Here is a 20,463-nt window from a genome sequence, read left to right on the forward strand (position 1 = left end):
TTTTGTTGATTGAAGAAAGAGTTATGTATATATTGTCAGGAGATCGCTGTGGAACAGTATCGATTGCTCATCTGCTTCCTTAATCAAATTCGATGTATATCTTGGTGAGTTTTGTCAATTATTTTGATATATATTAAGCGAGTAGCCTAATTGGCTAAACATCATGCCGTGTAACTGCGTAGCATGCTGTCAGTAATTAAGATCAAGTTACAATATTGTCTAATTTCGGTGAAATGTTTGTCTTTTATGTTTTCATTTTCTATATGAAGTTTTGTATTGTTTATTAATTATGTTAGGATATAAAAGTTGTTTTTGTGAGCTATATGAGCCGTACACCCTAAATGGGGAGTAAGATCTATTTTCGTTAGAAATAATACATATTGATGCATTATTAATTTATTTTGTACTGTGGAACTTACATTACAATCTTTGCAATTGAGAGAATGTTTACTGATTATTTTATCAGATGAAGAAATTCAAATGCATTAGTTTTATTGATTTTTCTCAAATGCAGTATTCATATTTGTAAAATATGGAACTTATTTTCATGGAAACTGTGATCCTTAGGCCTAATTGATGATGTGAATGTTTAAACAAGTGTTTTACAGTTACCTGTTTTGTAAATGCAGGTCGGGTCTTTCCACAACGAGGGTTTTCCGTTGTTGCTATTGTGAAAGTGTTGAACATTTGATGGGGAGCCACCCATTGGATTTCCTGGATTCCCTGTCTGATTGAGAATTTGAACTTGGACGTTCTGAGAACCGTCATGCGGTAGGACTGTTACCAACAAAGGAATTAACAGACATTGGAGAACATTTTGTTTCTTTACCACTTTTGAAAGACTACATGGATTGCCGAACTGGTTGCATCTAATACACATACACTGATAAATGCACACACCAACGTTTGATTGAAAAAAAGGGGTTTGTTTGTGCCGGCTGTATTCTATTGTTATTCTGTACAATACTTTCTACTAAAGTTACATTGAAACTTGTCAAAAGAATTTGTCTATTCGTTGTGTTGCAAGATCTTACTTGAATCTCTTACGAACCTAGTACTTGTGTATTTGCCTGTAGAAGGGTTACACAGACATGAGAATCATCACACACGTGTCTCTTTCACTCAATTTCACTCAATGGACCATAAAAGCACCTGCAAATACATGATGAAACATTATGAACCTCACAAATATAGTATTAGATAATTTAAAAAGATAAAGTGTGTTAGATTAATACAGTATTTACTGTAGCAAGTTGAAAACTGAATAAATTGTTTATATTTCATTTAATATCCATAAATTCTAAACTCAGAAACACAGTAACATTGTTTGATTGTTTCAATGCACTGAACTGGATCAGTTTCACTTCTGCTGGAGAGAATAAGAGATAAACCATAAAGGATCTGAAAAAAAGATCATTATATTAAAGTAACTTTAATAATCCTCAAAAGTAATGATGGATCTCAATAAAATTTATATTAAGATCATATTTGAGTTCACTGTTGAGTGAGTGATAGTGTTTGAGCAGCTGCAGAATCAGTTAATTCACTGTGACTCTGACTGACTGAGGTTTCTGTACGACTCTTTATCACTGTGTGAACACATCACCACTGTGTTCACTCTGACAGTAATAATTGTCCAGCATCTTCAGTCTGGACTCCACTGATGGTCAGAGTGAAATCTGTTCCATAATTTGCTCCATTGCCACTGAATCTAGATGGAGTTCCTGACTGCCGTGATCTAATGTCATAAATGAGGAGTTTAGGAGCTCCTCCAGGTTTCTGTAAGTACCAGGCCACACATGGTGGGGTGCAAGCTGGAGCAGTACTGAGTTTACAGCTCATCTCAACATTTTCTCCTGGTGTGGCAGGTTTCACTGGAGTCTGAGTCACTGTGATCTGAGCTTTACAACCTGAAAAACAAACATTTATGACGTCATAAACATATTATTTAACATGCTACTGTAACAAGGATGCTGAGGCGGCGTTTGAATCCAATTGCAGAAGTTTATTGTAAACGACAGCAAACATAAACGTAGAAACAGGCAGAGGGTCGATAACCAGAAAAGCAGTCCAACAGCATACAAAACATAAACGTAATCCAAGCAGCAGAGAGATAAAGCAGGCGGTGGGTCGAACACCGTGAAGTCAGTCCAGAAACAGCAAACAATCCGATAGGGGTAATCCGAAAACTCAATAGTCCATAAACAAAGCAAGATAGCAACAGGTAATCCAACAGAGTAAATGCTCGGTAAGGCAGGTTGAACTGGCAATACTTCGCCGAGTCTTGAGCACATGGCCAGTCTTTAAATAGTGACAAACAGGAAGTAACAATAGAAGCAGCAGAGGGAGCATACAGGCAGTTCTAGGGTGAGGGCTCCCTCTGCTGGCCTGGCGTTACAGCTATAAAATTATTATATTTTATAATTAATATAGTTTATTTTAAATATACACTATTCACCTTGTAGTATGAAGCAGTATGAAAGTGTCCAGATGAAGATGATGATGAAGGTCATGTTGATGAAGATTGTTGTGTGTGTCAGTGATGAAGTGTTAAACTCACAGCACTATAAACACTCTCAGAGCACTGAAGCATCTGATCAATATGCAAACACACTCCAGATCATTTACCTGAAGACAGTACAGATACACAGTTGTGCCATTTTATTATTATTTTTGATAATATAATTATCCATGGTACTGTATAATAGATAAAAGGTCATCCAATAGGAAATAACCATTTAAATCATCCCTAAAAATTTCATTATAAAGCAGTTATATAGCAGCTTAAAATCACATGTAAACTGGAAATACATTTTGGTATTAATTATGAAACAAATGATTTCAGCTTTCATGCAATAACACTTTTATTTTTAAAGATGAATATTTTGTGCTGCTGTTTATAATAATCCATATCTGATGTTGAGTGTCATATCAGTGTGTGTGAGTGTCGTTGTCTCTTTCTCTGCTGGAGTTTGTGTTCATTTGAGTGTGATGGAGGTTTTTGTACGACACTTTCACTAGAATGAAGCACTGTGGTGGAGGACTTTTGGTGGAGGAACTAAACTGACAATCAGTAAGTCTCTTTTAAAATGTTTTTAAGTATCATTATCACTAAAGCTGCCAATGCAAATCTGATTTTCACCTCAAACTCACAGTTTCACTGTTTGATTGGTTCAACGCTCTGAACTGGAACAGTTTCACTTCTACACATGGAGTGATGAGACAGTTATGACGTTAGAGTCGTAGTTTCATAAGATAAGTTTATCGTGACTGTAGTAGAATCTACAAAAACTACATAATTGGAACTGGGAAAAAATGTGTGGGAAAAAAGCCTGTTTGAATAATACACATCTGTCACAGGACAAATCCCAGTCTAATAGAGCTGATTCGACTCATAACTGAGTTTTGAGCACATGCGTAGTTCCTGTGTTTGGTCTCTGTGTGTCAGTAGTGAGTGATAGTGTTTGAGCAGCTGCAGAATCAGTTCAGTCACTGTGACTCTGACTGACGGAGGTTTTTGTACGACTCTTTATCACTGTGTGAACACATAGTCACTGTTGATTTCATGTACACTCTGACAGTAATAATGTCCAGCATCTTCAGTCTGGACACCACTGATGGTCAGAGTGAAATCACTGTTAGATCCACTGCCACTGATTCTAGATGGAGTTCCTGACTGGAGGCGGTTTGCATAATATATCAGGAGTTTAGGAGCTTCTCCAGGTTTCTGAAAGGACCAGGAAAAAAAACTAATCCCAGCAAGACTGAACACATCACTGCTGGTTTTACAGTTGATTTTGACAGTTTCTCCTGGTTGAGCTGCTGTCATTGAGGGACTCTGAGTGACGGTGATCTGTCCTCTACACTCTGAAACACACAACAAGAAGAAAATCAGCAGATGAAATCAATGATCTTTGCCAAAACAAACAGATGTAATGTATTAAATGTAGTAAAAGTGAGTCTGACCATTGAGGAGCAGCAGCAGAGAGCAGATGATCAGAGCGAGTGTCGTCATCTTTACTGGGAATGAGTGAGAACTGAAGGACAGTGATGTTGATTTACAGTCTGACTGACAGATGCTGTGATATTGAGCTCAATCACGGGGGTGGGACACAAATTCAAAGCTGTTTCCTCTCAAATGTGTCACAGTCACTTACAGGAGATCAAAAATGACAAATATTACAATCAAAAAAACTTACAATCAAAAAACTATCATTTTCCTCATTATAACACTCAATATTCTTATGACATTCCAATCATATATGATATTCCTCATCAGTGTTCAGCTCTATATTGTAGAGCATTTCTGAATCAACTGAGATTGTTTATACTCCAATCAGATGTTATTACAGACATTTCACTCTTTGAAATTGAGTATGTTTAATTTTTCATAATGACAGGTAAATCAACAAAAAAATAAAATAGTCATGTGATGCATGAATGTGTGTCCAAAGATGTGGTTGTTGGAGACTCAGTTCATGTGTGTTTGTGCAGTTAGTGAAGCGTTAAGAAGGATATTGGCAGTAAGTAAATTATACAATTATAATTTTAAAAATTGTTTTTATATCCCAAAATTGAAAAAAAATATTTTTGTGCTCAAAGAAAATAAAAAATAATGACTTTATTTAACAATTTGTTTCATCTGTGTGACCGTAGCATCATTTTGGAGAATATCCGCTGGACACAAACGCTTATTTTTATTTTCTTTGCATACAAAAAGTATTCTCGTCACTTCATAAAATTCAGCTTGAACCACTGATGGCAGATGAACTATTTTGATGATGCCTTTCATACTTTTCTGGGTCTTCACAGTGGTATTTACTTGACAGTCAGTGGGGCATTCACAAGCCTCCCGGTTTTCATCCAGAATATCTTAAATTGTGTTCCAAAGACGGGTTTGGCACGACATGGGGGTAAGTGATTAATGACAAAATTTTCATTTTGGGGTGGAGTAAACTTTACTTAAAAATGATCTTTAAGTAAAGATCATTTTCCATGAAAATATTTAGTAAATTTCCTACCATAAATATATCAAAACCTATTTTTTTGATTAGTAATATACATTGCTAAGAACTTAATTTGGACAATTTTAAAGGCGATTTTCTCAGTATTTAATTTTTTTTTGCAGCCTCAGATTCCAGATTTTCAAGTTGTATCTTAGCCAAATATTGCCCTATCCTAACAAACCATCAGTGGAAAGCTTATTTATTCAGTTTTCAGATGATGTATAAATCTCATGGTGTTGTGGTCCATGATCACATTTTTGTTTCGAGACATTCATGAGATAAATGTTTTACTTCAAATAAACTTTGCTCAGTGGAGCATGAAAACACCTGCAGATTCATGATGATACACAAACATGTGGTCAAATTATGAACCTCACAAATATAGTGTTAGATCTAATAAATAATACAAAGATTTCATAAGATAAAGTAGTTAGCAAGTGGAAAACTCAATGTACTCTTTGTTTAATTAAATATCCATGAAAATCTGCACTGTTGAGTGAGTGAGCAGCTGCAGAATCAGTTCAGTCACTGTGACTCTGACTGACAGAGGTTTTTGTACGACTCTTTATCACTGTGAACTATAGAACACAAAAAAACTGCTGATGTCATGTACATTCTGACAGTAATAATGTCCAGCATCTTCAGTCTGGACTCCACTGATGGTCAGAGTGAAATCTCTTCCAGATGATTTACTGCCACTGAATCTAGATGGAGTTCCTGACTGGCGGCTGTTGGTCCATGAAATCAGGAGTTTAGGAGTTTCTCCAGGTTTCTGTAAGTACCAGCTAAGAGCAGGATTTCCATTACTAATACAGCAGGAATCTTCACTAAATTTACAGTTTATAGTGACTATTTGTCCAGTTTGAGCAATCAGAGCTGATGGCGTTTGAGACACTGTCACCTGCGCAATAGATTCTGTCAAATGAGAAAGAATAGAAACCACAAACACTTTTACAAATATAAATCTTCACAACAGACATCAAAATACAAGTAAACTATGTATGAAGTCTTTACTGACACAAACCTTGAAATAATACTGTTCAGAACAATTATAAAGTGTTGGTTGTATGAAAAACAGTTGCTGATCATGTTTGATGTTTGACAGAGTTATAAACACATGCAGAGCACTGAAGTGTGTGTCGCTCATGTAAAACACACTCTATGCAAACTCTTTTTTGTGCAACAGTTGAATAAACAAAAAGTTCATACTGAGTGATTCGTCTCTATGTAAATCTGTGTACGGGTTACAGCAGATGATGCAGGTGAAACACAAAAGTGTTTTTTTTTATGTTATGAGTCAAAAACATTGATTCATGTGTCTGAAGCTACTGGCTTTCTGATAAATCAAATGACAGATTTGCATGACTGTCACTCATCTCCATGAAAGGGCAAAGGTCATTCCAAAGGTCACAGGTCATCAAAACCTATTAAAACTGCTTTAATGATTAAAAAAGCATTGAGAAATCATGATTATTCAGAAACTTAAACTTAGGATGTCTAATGACAATGTGATTAATACATACATTTTGTTTATTTGCTTTTATTTTCTATTTATTTAGAATGAATTACTAGTGTTCATCCATTAAGAAGCATTTAGAAATGATGAGGCTGTTTTTGTGTCACTTTATCCAATAATTCATGTCTGATGTTGAGTGTCATATCAGTGTGTGTGAGTGTCGTTGTCTCTTTCTCTGCTGGAGTTTGTGTTCATTTGAGTGTGACGGAGGTTTTTGTACGACGCTTTCACTAGAATGAAGCACTGTGGTACACTTTTGGTGGAGGAACTAAACTGACGATCAGTAAGTCTCTTTTAAATGTTTTTAAGTATCATTAAAATGTATGACATTGTTAATTATTTTATTAAGTAAACGTTTGCCAAAACATTATTGAAATTGAAGAAGAAGAAAGATAGAAAAGCTTATTTATTAATTCCAACATTTCATGATGACAACTATTGTATTCATTTCCAGTGATATTTCATGACATTTCTTCTTTCCATTTAAATTCATATTTCATATCTTTTCAATTTGATCCACTTTACATGAATAATTTCATATCTTATTATTGCTAATATTTCATTGCATTTTAATTTATTGATTGAATAGTTTGATGCTGTATATGCAGTTATTTCTTCATTTATTGTTTCCATTGTTCTTGATAAAGTTTTAACAATTAAGAGTTTTTGAAATGCATGACACAAAAGTTTGATAATACGAACAAAATAATTCTAATTTTGTATAAATCATCATCAGGCAAAAAAAATAATGAACATTTTGAAAACATTTAAACTTTAAGCTTACATTTCCATATAATTACTATTATGTCTCATACGATCTTTTAAAAATACAATTAATATAAAATTAAACGATTAATTTTTTTCTAAATAATCTTGAATTTGCATGTGGACAATGTTTTTTCAAATCAGTTTGAGAATAATTTAAAATGTAACCCATTAATTCAGAAAATAGCAAACTATTATATTTTTTATGGTATAGGGTACAACGGGGCTAAAGGCGCCTTTGATATTATTTTCCTCTAAACCACTAAAAGAAAAATGTGGCGTAGCACTTTCTAAAACATCCGCTTTTCAATATACACATGCAAAATTGTCTGATCCTTGACGCGATCACGGGCAGCAGCGCAAAGTTGATTCTGTGCTTACTTGATCTAATATTTGATGCTTTTAAAAATGTTGTAGATTTAAGTAGCAAATGAGAATCACTAAAATTATTCAGTATATCTTGAGACAAAGGTCTTCTTAGTGATTTTCAGTTTTGTTTAAGATAAGAAAAACAGCAGATTTTAAATAATGAAAGAGTATGTAAAACTATGGTATTTGGGGTAAAAAGCAGCCCTGCTGTTGGGGCTAAAAGGCACAATAATACCATGATAATTAATAAAAGACTTACTTTTCCATTTGTTGAAATGACATTGTTAGATTCAGATGGTAAATATCATATATTATATTGGGTGTCTATCTTAGAAATAATCACCATGTTTAGAATAAAACCATCATAGTTAAAAACATGCTATTAATCATATCATATAATAAAATATAATTTGTTGTTACTGCTGTAAATCTATATTAAATTATTATGGGATCTCCTTTAATAGAATCTTTACATTTTAAAATGATTTTTTTTCTGTATTTTAAAATATATGTTTTATATTAACATATTTTAATGACAGTATATTTATAATATTAAAATAATATTTATTTTATTTGCTAAAGTGATTGATTTGAACGAGTATTAACTTAGACATTATTTTTAAAAAACATTATTTTAGCTAAAGTATTTGTATCAATACTGTGCGTCTTTTACCCCCATGCGTGGGGTAAAAGGCCCCCCTGCCACCTCATACATTTATAAGATTTTTAAACAAAATAAACAACATTTATGGAGCAAAAGCTGTTGCTCCATAAATGTCCAGTACATACACATGTATTTTTCTGCAATCATACACTTTGGGCGCAGTGAAAAGAACATTTTTTCTTAAAGGGCGCCTATAGCCCCATTGTACCCTACCCTGTGTTTGCCATTACAATGTTTAAATTAGATGTACATAATACATTTAGTAGTGGTGAACATTTATTTAATGGAGTTTTAATGTAGGACAGTGTCTATGTGGTGTATGAATGAAAGCAGTGAGATCAAACTACAGTAACAATGAAATGATTGTGATTTTTATTGAATAATCATGTCTGAAACTATGAGCTGAATTGTAAGAGTGCTGGAGTGTGACTTTGTGTTGTGTGTGTTTGTGTGTTTCAGCTGGTCCCGCAGTGAAGCCCTCCGTGTCTCTGCTGCCGCCCTCTTCTCTGCAGATCTCTGGAGACTCAGCCGCACTGCTCTGCCTGCTCAGCTCTTACTCTCCACAGGGGGCGCAGGTGAGCTGGATGCTGGACGGGTCAAAGGTCACCGAGGGGGTTCAGACCAGCGAAGAGAGCGAGCGGGACGGACGCTACAGCCGCAGCAGCGTCCTGACCCTTAGCAAAGCACGCTGGGAAGGTGCAGATCGCTTTGTCTGCAGAGTAACACATGACGGAGCTGATCAAGACGCCTTATTCGTCAAGAGCTCCTGCTGATGTTTCTCCAGTGAAGAGCAGCAGGATTCACAGCAGTCACGTGATTTACAGCTCAATACTGAAACAGTCTTTCAATGTGCTGCCTTTAATTCAATAAAGCTTCTGAACGCCTTACATTTGTGTTCGACTGCATCATTGATCAGTGTGTCGTTCCTTCACTAAAGTTTGAGCTGCTGTTGATGATTGTAATAGTTGAGAACAGCTGCATTTAGCAGTAAATGTGAACTGAAGCTCTTGGGGTTTGAACATGGTCACTGGAGACGGAGCTGCTCTATTCTGAGACGATCAGAATCACTAAAGCTGCCAATGCAAATCTGATTTTCACCTCAAACTCACAGTTTCAAGGCTCTGAACTGGAACAGTTTCACTTCTGCTTTAAGAGAAATGTGTTTCGAGTAATACATTCATTAGTACCTACTTGTGAAACTGCTCAAGAACATCTTTATGTTGCTTGTGATACACAATGACTTTACTATATGATAAAATATGTGTGTAATACAATCAATAATCTAAACAAAACACAAAAACTACAACACTTGACCTGAGAAATATGGCACCATTGTTTTTGTTTGATTTGATATCAGTTTGTACGCTCTAATTTCTCTTATTATCATTGAGTCAAATCTGTCTGTCGCAGGACAGATCACAGTCTAATACAGGGGTTTTCCAGGTGCACGAGATCCTGTTAATTCAGAGGTGTACACTTGAGTAATTATGAATATGAGCAGGCAAATCCTTAGTCATCCACTAGGGGTCAATCTGATTAGTCCTGCAGCTAATCATCAGGCAGCCATTAGAGCAGAGCTGGCGTGATCGAGTTCAAGCAAAGTAAAAATAAAATATACTGGTGGCTCTTTAAGATGAAGAATACCAGTGATGGTAAAATGGGTGAACCATCTGACAAAAGCTGCTTGACTGAACCCTTATGACTGATGGCATTTGATGACAGGATTTGCTCAGCATGGGAAAAAATATGCACAAGAAGAGATATTTTTGAAAAACTCGATAGTAAACTGGATGAACTTTGTCTTTGTTGGGACATTTTTGATAGACTTAATAACCTTAATTTTAAATTTTTCAGCATTAAAGCAGCACAAAACAATACTTGTTGAATGTTGTGAAAGAAATGCTCATCCTAGTGAGCAATAAGGGGCCAACGTTTTGCCAATGAGCAAAGCCTCAGTGGTCTTGTGCTAGCAGCCTGTTGAGGGCCCTTAGACTAGTCCTAAGTGGGTCTGTAAAGGGCCAGTGCAGACTTTTTTGCAGGGTGACCTGAAGACAGTCACTCATTAACAGACACAAAATACAAATACTAAAATATGAAAAATTAATCTTTTTTTTATAATATGATATTTTCTAATAGTCAAGCGGCTAAATTGTATCAGATCGTTCACTTCTGAATGAATCTACAAGACCAACTTTAGTATATTAAGCTGACTCTCTCCTGTGAGACTTTTGAGAATGTTTTTGACTGTAGTTGGATAGAAACTGTTCATGACTGTTAGTTCCTAAATTTAATGCTAAATACAATAGATGTTCCTGCGGCTTTTTAACAGACATGAGGATCATCAAACACGTGTCTCTGTCAATCACTGAATCAACTGGGTTTGATCGTGTCATGTCACACCAAATGTTAATTTTTCCATAAATTCAGTTTCATGCTTTAGTAATAATGCTGCTGCAAAAAGTACATGTACAAGGTAAGGTAATTTGTTCTGTGAGTGGATGTGTTTGTTGGAGACTCAGTTGATGTGTGTTTGTGCAGTTAGTGAAGTGTTCAGGAGGTTTTTGTTCAGCTGCTCTATTAGTTTGTATCACTGTGGGTCACTTTCGGCAGCGGCACCAAACTGGATGTTGGCAGTAAGTAAATCATCATTTAATATTATTAATACAACAACTGACTGTTAAACACTTTCTTGCTCTATAGGATGCTTTGTATATTTTATTTTGTATTTTATATTTATTTTTAGTTCACATTGAATGTTTGGCAGTCAACTTTGTAAGGTTTTCATTGTCAAAGCGTCTTTGTTTTCTTCCAGTGAACTATAATCTTCTGTTATTTCTTGATAACATGATTTTATGTGTTTTCAGACCTTCAGCTCTTTTTCCCTCATTAAATAATTCAATTCTAAAAGGTTAAAGATAAAAATAAAATGAAAAATAAAACCCTGAAATAAAATTGTCATTCGGTTGGAGCAGCAGGTCTCAGGAGAGCAGCGCTGGGCTCCTGGAGAAGGACGGTCTGTACAGCTGGAGCAGCAGCCTGACTCTCTCTGAGCAGGAGTGGATGGAGAGCGTCTCAGTGAGCTGTGAGGCCACACGGAGCGGCCAGCCTGCGCTCACTGGACACGTGACCAGACATCAGTGTTCAGAGTAGATCTGCTGCTCTTCTCACTCATGTCTCACATGGAGACTAACAGCACATGAGCGACTCCTTCATTCTCCACATCCAGCTTCAGTCGCTCTCATCTGCATCTGCTCTGCTTCGTGTGCTTCATATGAGACTATATGTGTGCTTTTAGTGTTAATTCTATTAAAATTTACTCAATAAATAAGATACAATGGTAATTTTATGCCTTTGTTTTTTTTTTTTTTTTCGTTTTTTTTTTTGTTCTTTTTTGTTTTGGATCTTTCATTGGATCAGGGCTTTAGCTCAGTAAGATGTTTTCTGAGACAGTGTGAGATTTCCGGTTCATTAGCCACTGTATGGAAATGACAAGTGGAATAACAAAGCACAGTAAACTGTAAAAGTATTTGTGCCACAAAGACCAGTTTGTTCATAATTAATGCTGTAGTCTGTAACTTTTTTTGGTTAAAAATGATCCGAAATCATTTTTTGAGCAAGTGCATAACCAGCCAGTGTTCAAAACTATGTCCTTACTTTAGCCCGATTCACAACGGTAAGCTTGTAATAATTCTAATTTGAGTGGTACTGGTAGGTTAAAAGAACAATATCTTTATATGAAATTCGAATGGTATGACGATTAGATATTAGACTGTACCAAAATTGAAATGTATGCCAACTCTAATACACACTGTATACACATAGTCATGCAGTGCTGATTTTGTTACCATTAACAATTTGATAACAAAGTATGAAAATTATAATTTATAACGGTTTGATGTGATATGAGCTAAACAATTGTTAGATTCAATCACCATTGGTAGTGCGATTTATTGCTTTTTTTTCCTCAGCTGGTCAGAACAAAAGTGGCAGACATGTTACTTACTTATTCAGATGATAATATCTGGTGAAAATTCTTATTTGGCTCATACTTCCAAGATGTAGAATCTGTGATTTCTGAGTATCCACACTGGTGCAGTGACTGACAGCCACACATACTCTTCAAAACATTAGATTTGTCCACGCTGAGGACACCAGTAAAATAAGATAACCCAAGTAAATAAGATAATTCCGCAAATAACTGCAATTGCAGGCTTCAAACAAAGATGGCAACAAACAGGCAAAATTTATGGACTGCAGCTTTAAGACAAAATATTAAAATAATATGGTACCAAACACCAGTTTGCAATATCTAGTAGCAAAATGAGCTGATTTGTTTTGTACAGGTAAAAATAGCTGAAAGTGGATGACACCAGAAGCCAGATACATTAAATTTAGAAATGGCTGGAAAAATAATTTACATTAAATTACAGAAAATAATAAGGTGGATGAACTTCACTCACTGGGCAAAAAATACCTGCAGATTCATGATAAAACAAGAACATGTAGCCAAATTATGAACCTCACAATTATAGTGCTAGATCATTTTAATAAGATAAAGAATGTTAGATTAACATATTTACTGTAGCAAGTGGAAAATTCAGTTAAAGCTTTTTAAATGAAATATATTCATTATCATGAAAATCTACACTGCTGAGTGAGTGATAGTGTTTGAGCAGCTGCAGAATCAGTTCAGTCACTGTGACTCTGACTGACGGAGGTTTTTGTATGACTCTTTATCACTGTGTGAACACATAATCACTGCTAACACTGTGTATATTCTGACAGTAATAATGTCCAGCATCTTCAGTCTGGACTCCACTGATGGTCAGATTAAAATCTCTCTCAGATGATTTACTGCCACTGAATCTAGATGGAGTTCCTGACTCAAGGCTGTTTGTATCCATGAAATCAGGAGTTTAGGAGCTTCTCCAGGTTTCTGTAAGTACCAGCTAAGAGGAGGATTTCCATTAACAGCAATGTAGGAACTTTTGCTAAATTTACAGTTTACAGTGACTGTTTGTCCAGTTTGAGCGATCAGCACTGGTGGAGTTTGAGTCACTGTCACCTGCCCAATAGATTCTGTCAAATGAGAAAGAATAAAAATGAGAAAGAATAAAAATAACAAACAGTTTTACAAACATATATCTTCACAACACATAAAAATACAAGTAAATAATGTATGAAGTCTTCATTGACACGAACCTTGAAATAATGCTGTCAGCATCCAGATCAATATGGTGATGAAAGTCATTTTTGTTGGTTGTAGGTTCAATTATAGTGAAAATAAGTTGCTGATCATGTTTGATGTTTGACAGAGTTATAAACACATACAGAGCACTGAAGCGTGTGTCGCTCATGTAAAACACACTCTCTATGCAAACACTCTATAGTGAACAAGTTTAATGTGCTGTTTCTTTGAGACTTAGAAAACATTTAAAAGTTCACGTTAATATAATTCTTTACTAATAAAAAGCAATATCACACAAGCAACAGTGCTGTTTCATCTGAATATCAGCATGTTTGTGAGTGTGATACGGCTTTTGTGTAACAGTTGAATAAACAAGAAATTTATATTGAGTGATTTGTCTCTATGTAAATCTGTGTACAGTTTACAGCAGATGATCCAGGTGAAACATAACAGTGTTTAGGATCTTTTCTCATGTTGTGAGTCAAAAACATTGAATCATGTGTCTGAAGCTACAGGCTTTCTGATGATTTAAATGACAGAACTGCATCACTAGTTTGTCACTCAGAACTCCATGAGAGGGCAGAGGTCATTCAAAGGTTACAGGTCAACTAAACTTATTAAAACTGATTTAATGATTAAAAATGCTTTGAGACATGCATGATAATTTTAAAATTAGGATGTCTAATGAAAATGCAATTTAATACATTTATTGTTTACTTTTTTAATTTCTCCAAGAGCAAGAACAGAACAAACAATATTCTGCTCATTGAAGCACATAAAAGTGAAATTAAAAAAAAAAAAAAAATTCATTAACACATTAATGATGTTAAGTCTCATATCAGTGTGTGTGAGTGTCGTTGTCTCTTTCTCTGCTGGAGTTTGTGTTCATTTGAGTGTGACGGAGGTTTTTGTACGACGCTTTCACTAGAATGAAGCACTGTGGTACCCTTTTGGTGGAGGAACTGAACTGGTGCTCAAAAGTAAGTCCTTTCTTAAATTATTTTAAAAAAGTATGATGCATGTGTTTTCAGATGAGGCTTAAGGGTTTTAAAGAACCTTTGGCAGCAACATTTATAATTTATTATTATAAAAAATATATTATTACAAAGCTTTACTTACATTTCACATTTTATTGTAGAATTTCAATCTATTTTATTGATTGATTGCAGCAGCTGATGTATTTTATTGTTATATTTTGTCTGCTATGTTATGTACAAGTTACATTTGGTGATATTCCATAGTTTTTCTATTTCAAGCAATAGTTCCGATTTGTGCTTAATATTTTACATTAGTAAGTTAAATTATTTAATGATTTTTCAATTATTACTTAATATATTTCAGTTTGTGTATGTGACAAAAGCTGGATAATGTAGTCAAAATATAATTAATTTCATTGGTGTTATCAACAGGCAAAAAGAATTTCAGTTGATAAACATGTTACAAATTATTTGAGAAAATGTCCTGAATTATGACTCTTTTCAAAATACAAATAATGTTTTGAAATAATCTATTCTATAAAAATCTCAATAAAATTATCAGTTTGCATTTGGAAAGAGATGTTTTTAACATTTGTTTAAACATTTTACTAAATTCAGAAAGTGATATAATTTTTGCTTCAGAGAACCAGCTTATATGTATATGTACAGTACTTGATACACTGTAAAAAATAATAATAATAATGTAAATAAAAGGCAGATGTGATTGTCAGACTTGCTCTTTTTCACTTCCAAAAACTAAATTGAACATTATTTTACTGAAAATTACATTAAATTTCCTGTTAGATTTATTACAGTTTTCGATGTATATAGTAAAATAACTTTTTGCTAACCATAGGTTTATTTTTATGTATGTATGTATTTATTTGTTTACTGTAGCATTTTTACAGATTAATACCTTTAAAAATGATAACCTTTTTACATAGAACATTTCTTAATTCATTTAGTTAATATTTGCAAACATAACTCAGGAAAGTGTCAATGTACTGGTAAAAAACACTGTAAAAAACAAAAAACACAATTTGTTGAGTCAGCTTAAAATAACTTGTTACCCTGCCTTACAATTTTAAGTTTAGCTAACTCAAATAAGTTTAGTCAACTTGAAATGTTAAGTTGTACTAAGTGACAACTTAGACATTTGAGTTTGTTAAACTTGAAAGCTGGCTAAATAACCCAGCTGCCTTAAAATCTTAAGTTGAATCAATTCAAAAAAGTTGTCACTTAGTATAACTTAACATTTCAAGTTGAGTAATTTTTTTTTTTTTTATTGACTGAACTTAAAATTTTAAGTCAGCAGGGTAACAAATTATTTTAAGTTGAATCAACAAATTGTTTTTTACAGTGTATGAATGACAGCAGTGATATGAAATTACAGTAAAATGATGAACTGGTTGTGATTTTCCAGTGACGATTGTAGCTGCAGATTTAAAAAAAAAGAGTTTTGTGTGTTTCAGCTGGTCCCGCAGTGAAGCCCTCCGTGTCTCTGCTGCCGCCCTCTTCTCTGCAGATCTCTGGAGACTCAGCCGCACTGCTCTGCCTGCTCAGCTCTTACTCTCCACAGGGGGCGCAGGTGAGCTGGATGCTGGATGGGTCAGAGGTCACTGAGGGAGTTCAGACCAGTGCAGAGAGCAAGCAGGGTGGACGCTACAGCCGCAGCAGCGTCCTGACCCTTAACAAAGCACGCTGGGAAGGTGCAGAGCGCTTTGCATGCAGAGTAACACATGACGGAGCTGATCAAGAGGCCTCGTTCCTCAAGAGCTCCTGCTGATGTTTCTCCAGTGAAGAGCAGCAGGATTCACAGCAGTCACGTGATTTACAGCTCAATACTGAAACAGTCTTTCAATGTGCTGCCTTTAATTCAATAAAGCTTCTGAACGCCTTACATTTGTGTTCGACTGCATCATTGATCAGTGTGTCGTTCTTTCACTAAAGTTTGAGCTGCTGTTGATGATTGTAATAGTTGAGAACAGCTGTATTTAGCAGTAAATGTGAGCTGAAGCTCTTGGGGTTTGAACATGGTCACTGGAGACGGAGCTGCTCTATTCTGAGACGATCAGAATCACTAAAGCTGCCAATGCAAATCTGATTTTCACCTCAAACTCACAGTTTCACTGTTTGATTGGTTCAACGCTCTGAACTGGAACAGTTTCACTTCTGCTCATGGACTGATGAGACAGTTATGGAGTTAGAGTCGTAGTTTCATAAGGGATACATTATGACTGTAGTAGAATCTACAAAAACAAAACAAAAAGAACTAAATACTGGAACTGAGAAAATTGTTGTGTGTATATTGTTTGTTTTGCTATTAATTTATTTAAAAATCAGAGCTTAGCTGAATAAAACCTGTCTGTCAAAGGACGGATCACAGTCTAATAGAACTGATTTCACTCCTAACTCAGTTTTGAGCACATGTGTAGTTCCTGTGTTTGGTCTCTGTGTGTCAGTAGTGAGTGATAGTGTTTGAGCAGCTGCAGAATCAGTTCAGTCACTGTGACTCTGACTGACGGAGGTTTTTGTACGACTCTTTATCACTGTGTGAGAACAGGCTGACTGTTGACGGCATGTATACTCATACAGTAATAATGTCCAGCATCTTCAGTCTGGACTCCACTGATGGTCAGAGTGAAATCACTGTTAGATCCACTGCCACTGAATCTAGATGGTGTTCCTGACTGGAGGACATTTCCTTTATAAATCAGGAGTTTAAGAGCTTCTCCAGGTTTCTGTAAGTACCAGCTTAAAGCGTATTCACCCTCATTACTCAACACATCACTGCTGGTTTTACAGTTGATTTTGACTGTTTCTCCTGGTTGAGCTGCTGTCATTGAGGGACTCTGAGTGACGGTGATCTGTCCTCTACACTCTGAAACACACAACAAGAAGAAAATCAACTCAAAACTTTGACAATATACTTGAAATGAATTCATATCAAACTTCTCTCCACAAACCTTGAGCAAACGCTGTGAGAGTCCAGATGAAGATGATGATGAAGGTCATGTTGATGAAGATTGTTGTGTGTGTCAGTGATGAAGTGTTAAACTCACAGCACTATAAACACTCTCAGAGCACTGAAGCATCTGATCAATATGCAAACACTCACTGTCATTAGCCTGAGGACAGTCGCTCATTAAAAGACAGACACAAAATACTATTACTGAAATGAGACCATAGAATAAAAGTGAATCTTTTCTTAATATATTTGATCTTCTAATAGTTAAACCATTAAGAATTGTATCAGATCATTCAATTCTGAATAAATCAAGACCAACTTTAGTATATTAACCTGAATCTGTCCTTAATTATATAATTATATAATTTTTGTTAATTCAACTTGATTTTATGAGTTTTCAGAGCTTGAGTACTTTTTTTCCCCCCTCAATGATAATTAATTTCTAAATTTTTGAAAATGTGCACTGAAATAAAAATTACATTGAGTTGTAATTTTAATTTTACTTGAAAGTTTAAGGCAGTAATTAAACTTATTGCGTTGATTTTTAAGTAAAGCCTGTAGATTATGTTTGCTTAATTGTGTTTTTATTAGGGGTGTAAATCGGATGGTTTGTCTCAATATGATACAGTATTGATTCTCAGACCCAGCGATATTTGCCGATACCTCAAAAAGATTCTATGATACGATTACGATTCGATACAGGAGTATAGCGATCGATATATTGATATTATGATATTATACACCTATTTTAACAACCATCAACATTTTTATTAACTCACAAATGCAACCAAAATATATAACATGAACATTTATCTGAAATTATCACATTCTGTAGCTCAATTGGGACATTCACAACAAAAAAATAGGCCTACACTTTTTTTTAATACCAAAAGCAGAAAATAAATAAGAATAGAACAAAAACACAAATTCAATAGACAGTGCTTTTCAGGTTTTTCAGCTCAGTCTAAAGAAATTTTCAGTTAGGCTACAGAATTGTAATAATCAAATGTAAAATAACTGCATAGCCTTCACTGTGTAAATCAAATATAGATTAATCATTTTTGATGTTACAAAGGTTAAAAAAAGGTTTAAAAAGTGGAAGAGAGCTAAATTTAGTATCCACGCGGTACGTGAGTTTGAACGAGAATGCATGGGTTGGTGGTAATGCATAGACAGACATTATGTGCAAATGTGGACAGTGCCAAAATAAAGGTGCCTATTTACACTAAAGATATCGTTACGTGAGGCATCGATGCATCGTATCGTCAGACATCGTATCGATGTATCGATCCATATCGATGAATCGTTACACCCCTAATTTTGATTAATATTTGTAAAAGTTATTTTTGAATTTATGTACATGCCAGACAAAAGTTTATTTTCTATTTTTTTAAACAAAATTTTGTACACAGTTGAGTCTTGGTGTCATCAATAATTGTAATGAATTCCTGCAGTTATTCTGTTTATTTACATCATGATTATTTTAATCAAAGTGACTTACATTTAAGCTGATAATAAAAATATATTTCACCAAACTTTCGTTGCTTTGCTGATCACAGGCTTTGTAAAAATTAAATCAGGTGACTTGCAGTTTAATGGTGCACTAATAAAACTATTAACAGTATTAATTGTTCATATATTTATAATGAACCTGATAAGAGAGAAATGCTTTGTTCTTGATTAAGTTGACTATTGTATTTTTGTCAGGCGTCACTCATCCTAAATTGAGTGTCCTGCCACCCTCCAGTGCAGAGATCTCCTCAAAGAAGACAGCGACACTGGTGTGTGTGTGGCCAACAAGGGCTTCCCGTCAGACTGGAGCCTGAGCTGGAAGGTGGACGGGAGCAGCAGGTCTCAGGAGAGCAGCGCTGGGCTCCTGGAGAAGGACGGTCTGTACAGCTGGAGCAGCAGCCTGACTCTCTCTGAGCAGGAGTGGATGGAGAGCGTCTCAGTGAGCTGTGAGGCCACACGGAGCGGCCAGCCTGCGCTCACTGGACACGTGACCAGACATCAGTGTTCAGAGTAGATCTGCTGCTCTTCTCACTCATGTCTCACATGGAGACTAACAGCACATGAGCGACTCCTTCATTCTCCACATCCAGCTTCAGTCGCTCTCATCTGCATCTGCTCTGCTTTGCGTGTCTCAAACAAGACTATATGTGTGATTTTATTAACAATCAGTCATTAAATGAAATACAGTTGTAACTTTGTGTCTCTTTTTGTGTCATTTTTGTTTCGAGTCTTTCATTGGATGAGAGCTTTTGCTCACAAGTTAAAAATAAACTTAAGTCAATGAACCTTGAAAACACCTGCAGATACAACCTCTGCTCTATTCTCAGAGTAGCACAATTGCAGATATAGCTTAACATTCAGTTTCCCTTTTTGACTCATAATTCTGTGAAATGAGCTTGAGTAATGGAAAGAAGAGGTTTGTAAAGTCAAATAATAATTTATGAAAATGTGTAAAAACTAAATTAAAAAGCCACATAGTCTTTATTAAAAAAAAAAATCTAAATGTAATAGAAAATAATGTTATCAGATTACTTAACTAGTAAAGTAACGCATTACTTTTTAATTTACAAGAAAATATCTGAGTCACTTTTTCAAATTAGAAACGCCAGTTCCTTTGTTTTCCCATTTATTGACTGATAGCTCTTGTGTGCCCATGTTGAAAGAAACTGGGACTGAGGCGTGGTGTGTACTGTGTAAACATTATGCTTACTGTATTTCTATACTATTTGTGAAAATGCATTTACCATCTCCCTGTATTTAATCCCATTTTGTTAACCAATCTCTTTGCTGCTGAACTTCAAAAAGCAAAAATGAATGAATTTTTTTCTTTAACTGCTGAAGACTGTTGAACTTTCTTTTCCTGTGTTCTATCTACTGTAAATGTGAATTTACTTTTTCTTCAGCTTGTGACTTATTCATTTCACTTTTAGTGTAAAACAGCTTTTACATTTGCCAAAAATATAAGTTTTTATATTAAAAACAAACAAGCAAGCCCTGC

The 20,463-nt window shown here is 35.1% G+C and overlaps 1 pseudogene and 3 gene segments (V, D, J or C); 2 read left to right on the forward strand and 2 right to left on the reverse strand.

Moving 5' to 3' along the window:
- Positions 1-1,586: 1,586 nt before the first annotated feature.
- Positions 1,587-2,629, reverse strand: LOC127156127 (immunoglobulin kappa variable 1D-13-like; annotated as a pseudogene).
- A 287-nt stretch (positions 2,630-2,916) lies between these two features.
- On the forward strand, positions 2,917-9,207 carry LOC127156128 (Ig lambda chain C region-like). The segment is given in 3 exon segments: positions 2,917-2,940; positions 3,022-3,073; positions 8,780-9,207. Coding segments are annotated over 3 exon segments (390 nt in total).
- A 7,824-nt stretch (positions 9,208-17,031) lies between these two features.
- LOC127156065 (Ig kappa chain V region S211-like) lies at positions 17,032-17,559 on the reverse strand. The segment is given in 2 exon segments: positions 17,032-17,366; positions 17,452-17,559. Coding segments are annotated over 2 exon segments (384 nt in total).
- Positions 17,560-18,705: 1,146 nt separating this feature from the next.
- Positions 18,706-19,601, forward strand: LOC127156129 (Ig kappa-b4 chain C region-like). The segment is given in 2 exon segments: positions 18,706-18,735; positions 19,183-19,601. Coding segments are annotated over 2 exon segments (327 nt in total).
- The last annotated feature ends 862 nt before the right edge of the window (positions 19,602-20,463 follow it).

Source organism: Labeo rohita, chromosome 24, assembly GCF_022985175.1.
Source record: "Labeo rohita strain BAU-BD-2019 chromosome 24, IGBB_LRoh.1.0, whole genome shotgun sequence".
Taxonomy (NCBI): Eukaryota; Metazoa; Chordata; class Actinopteri; order Cypriniformes; family Cyprinidae; genus Labeo; species Labeo rohita.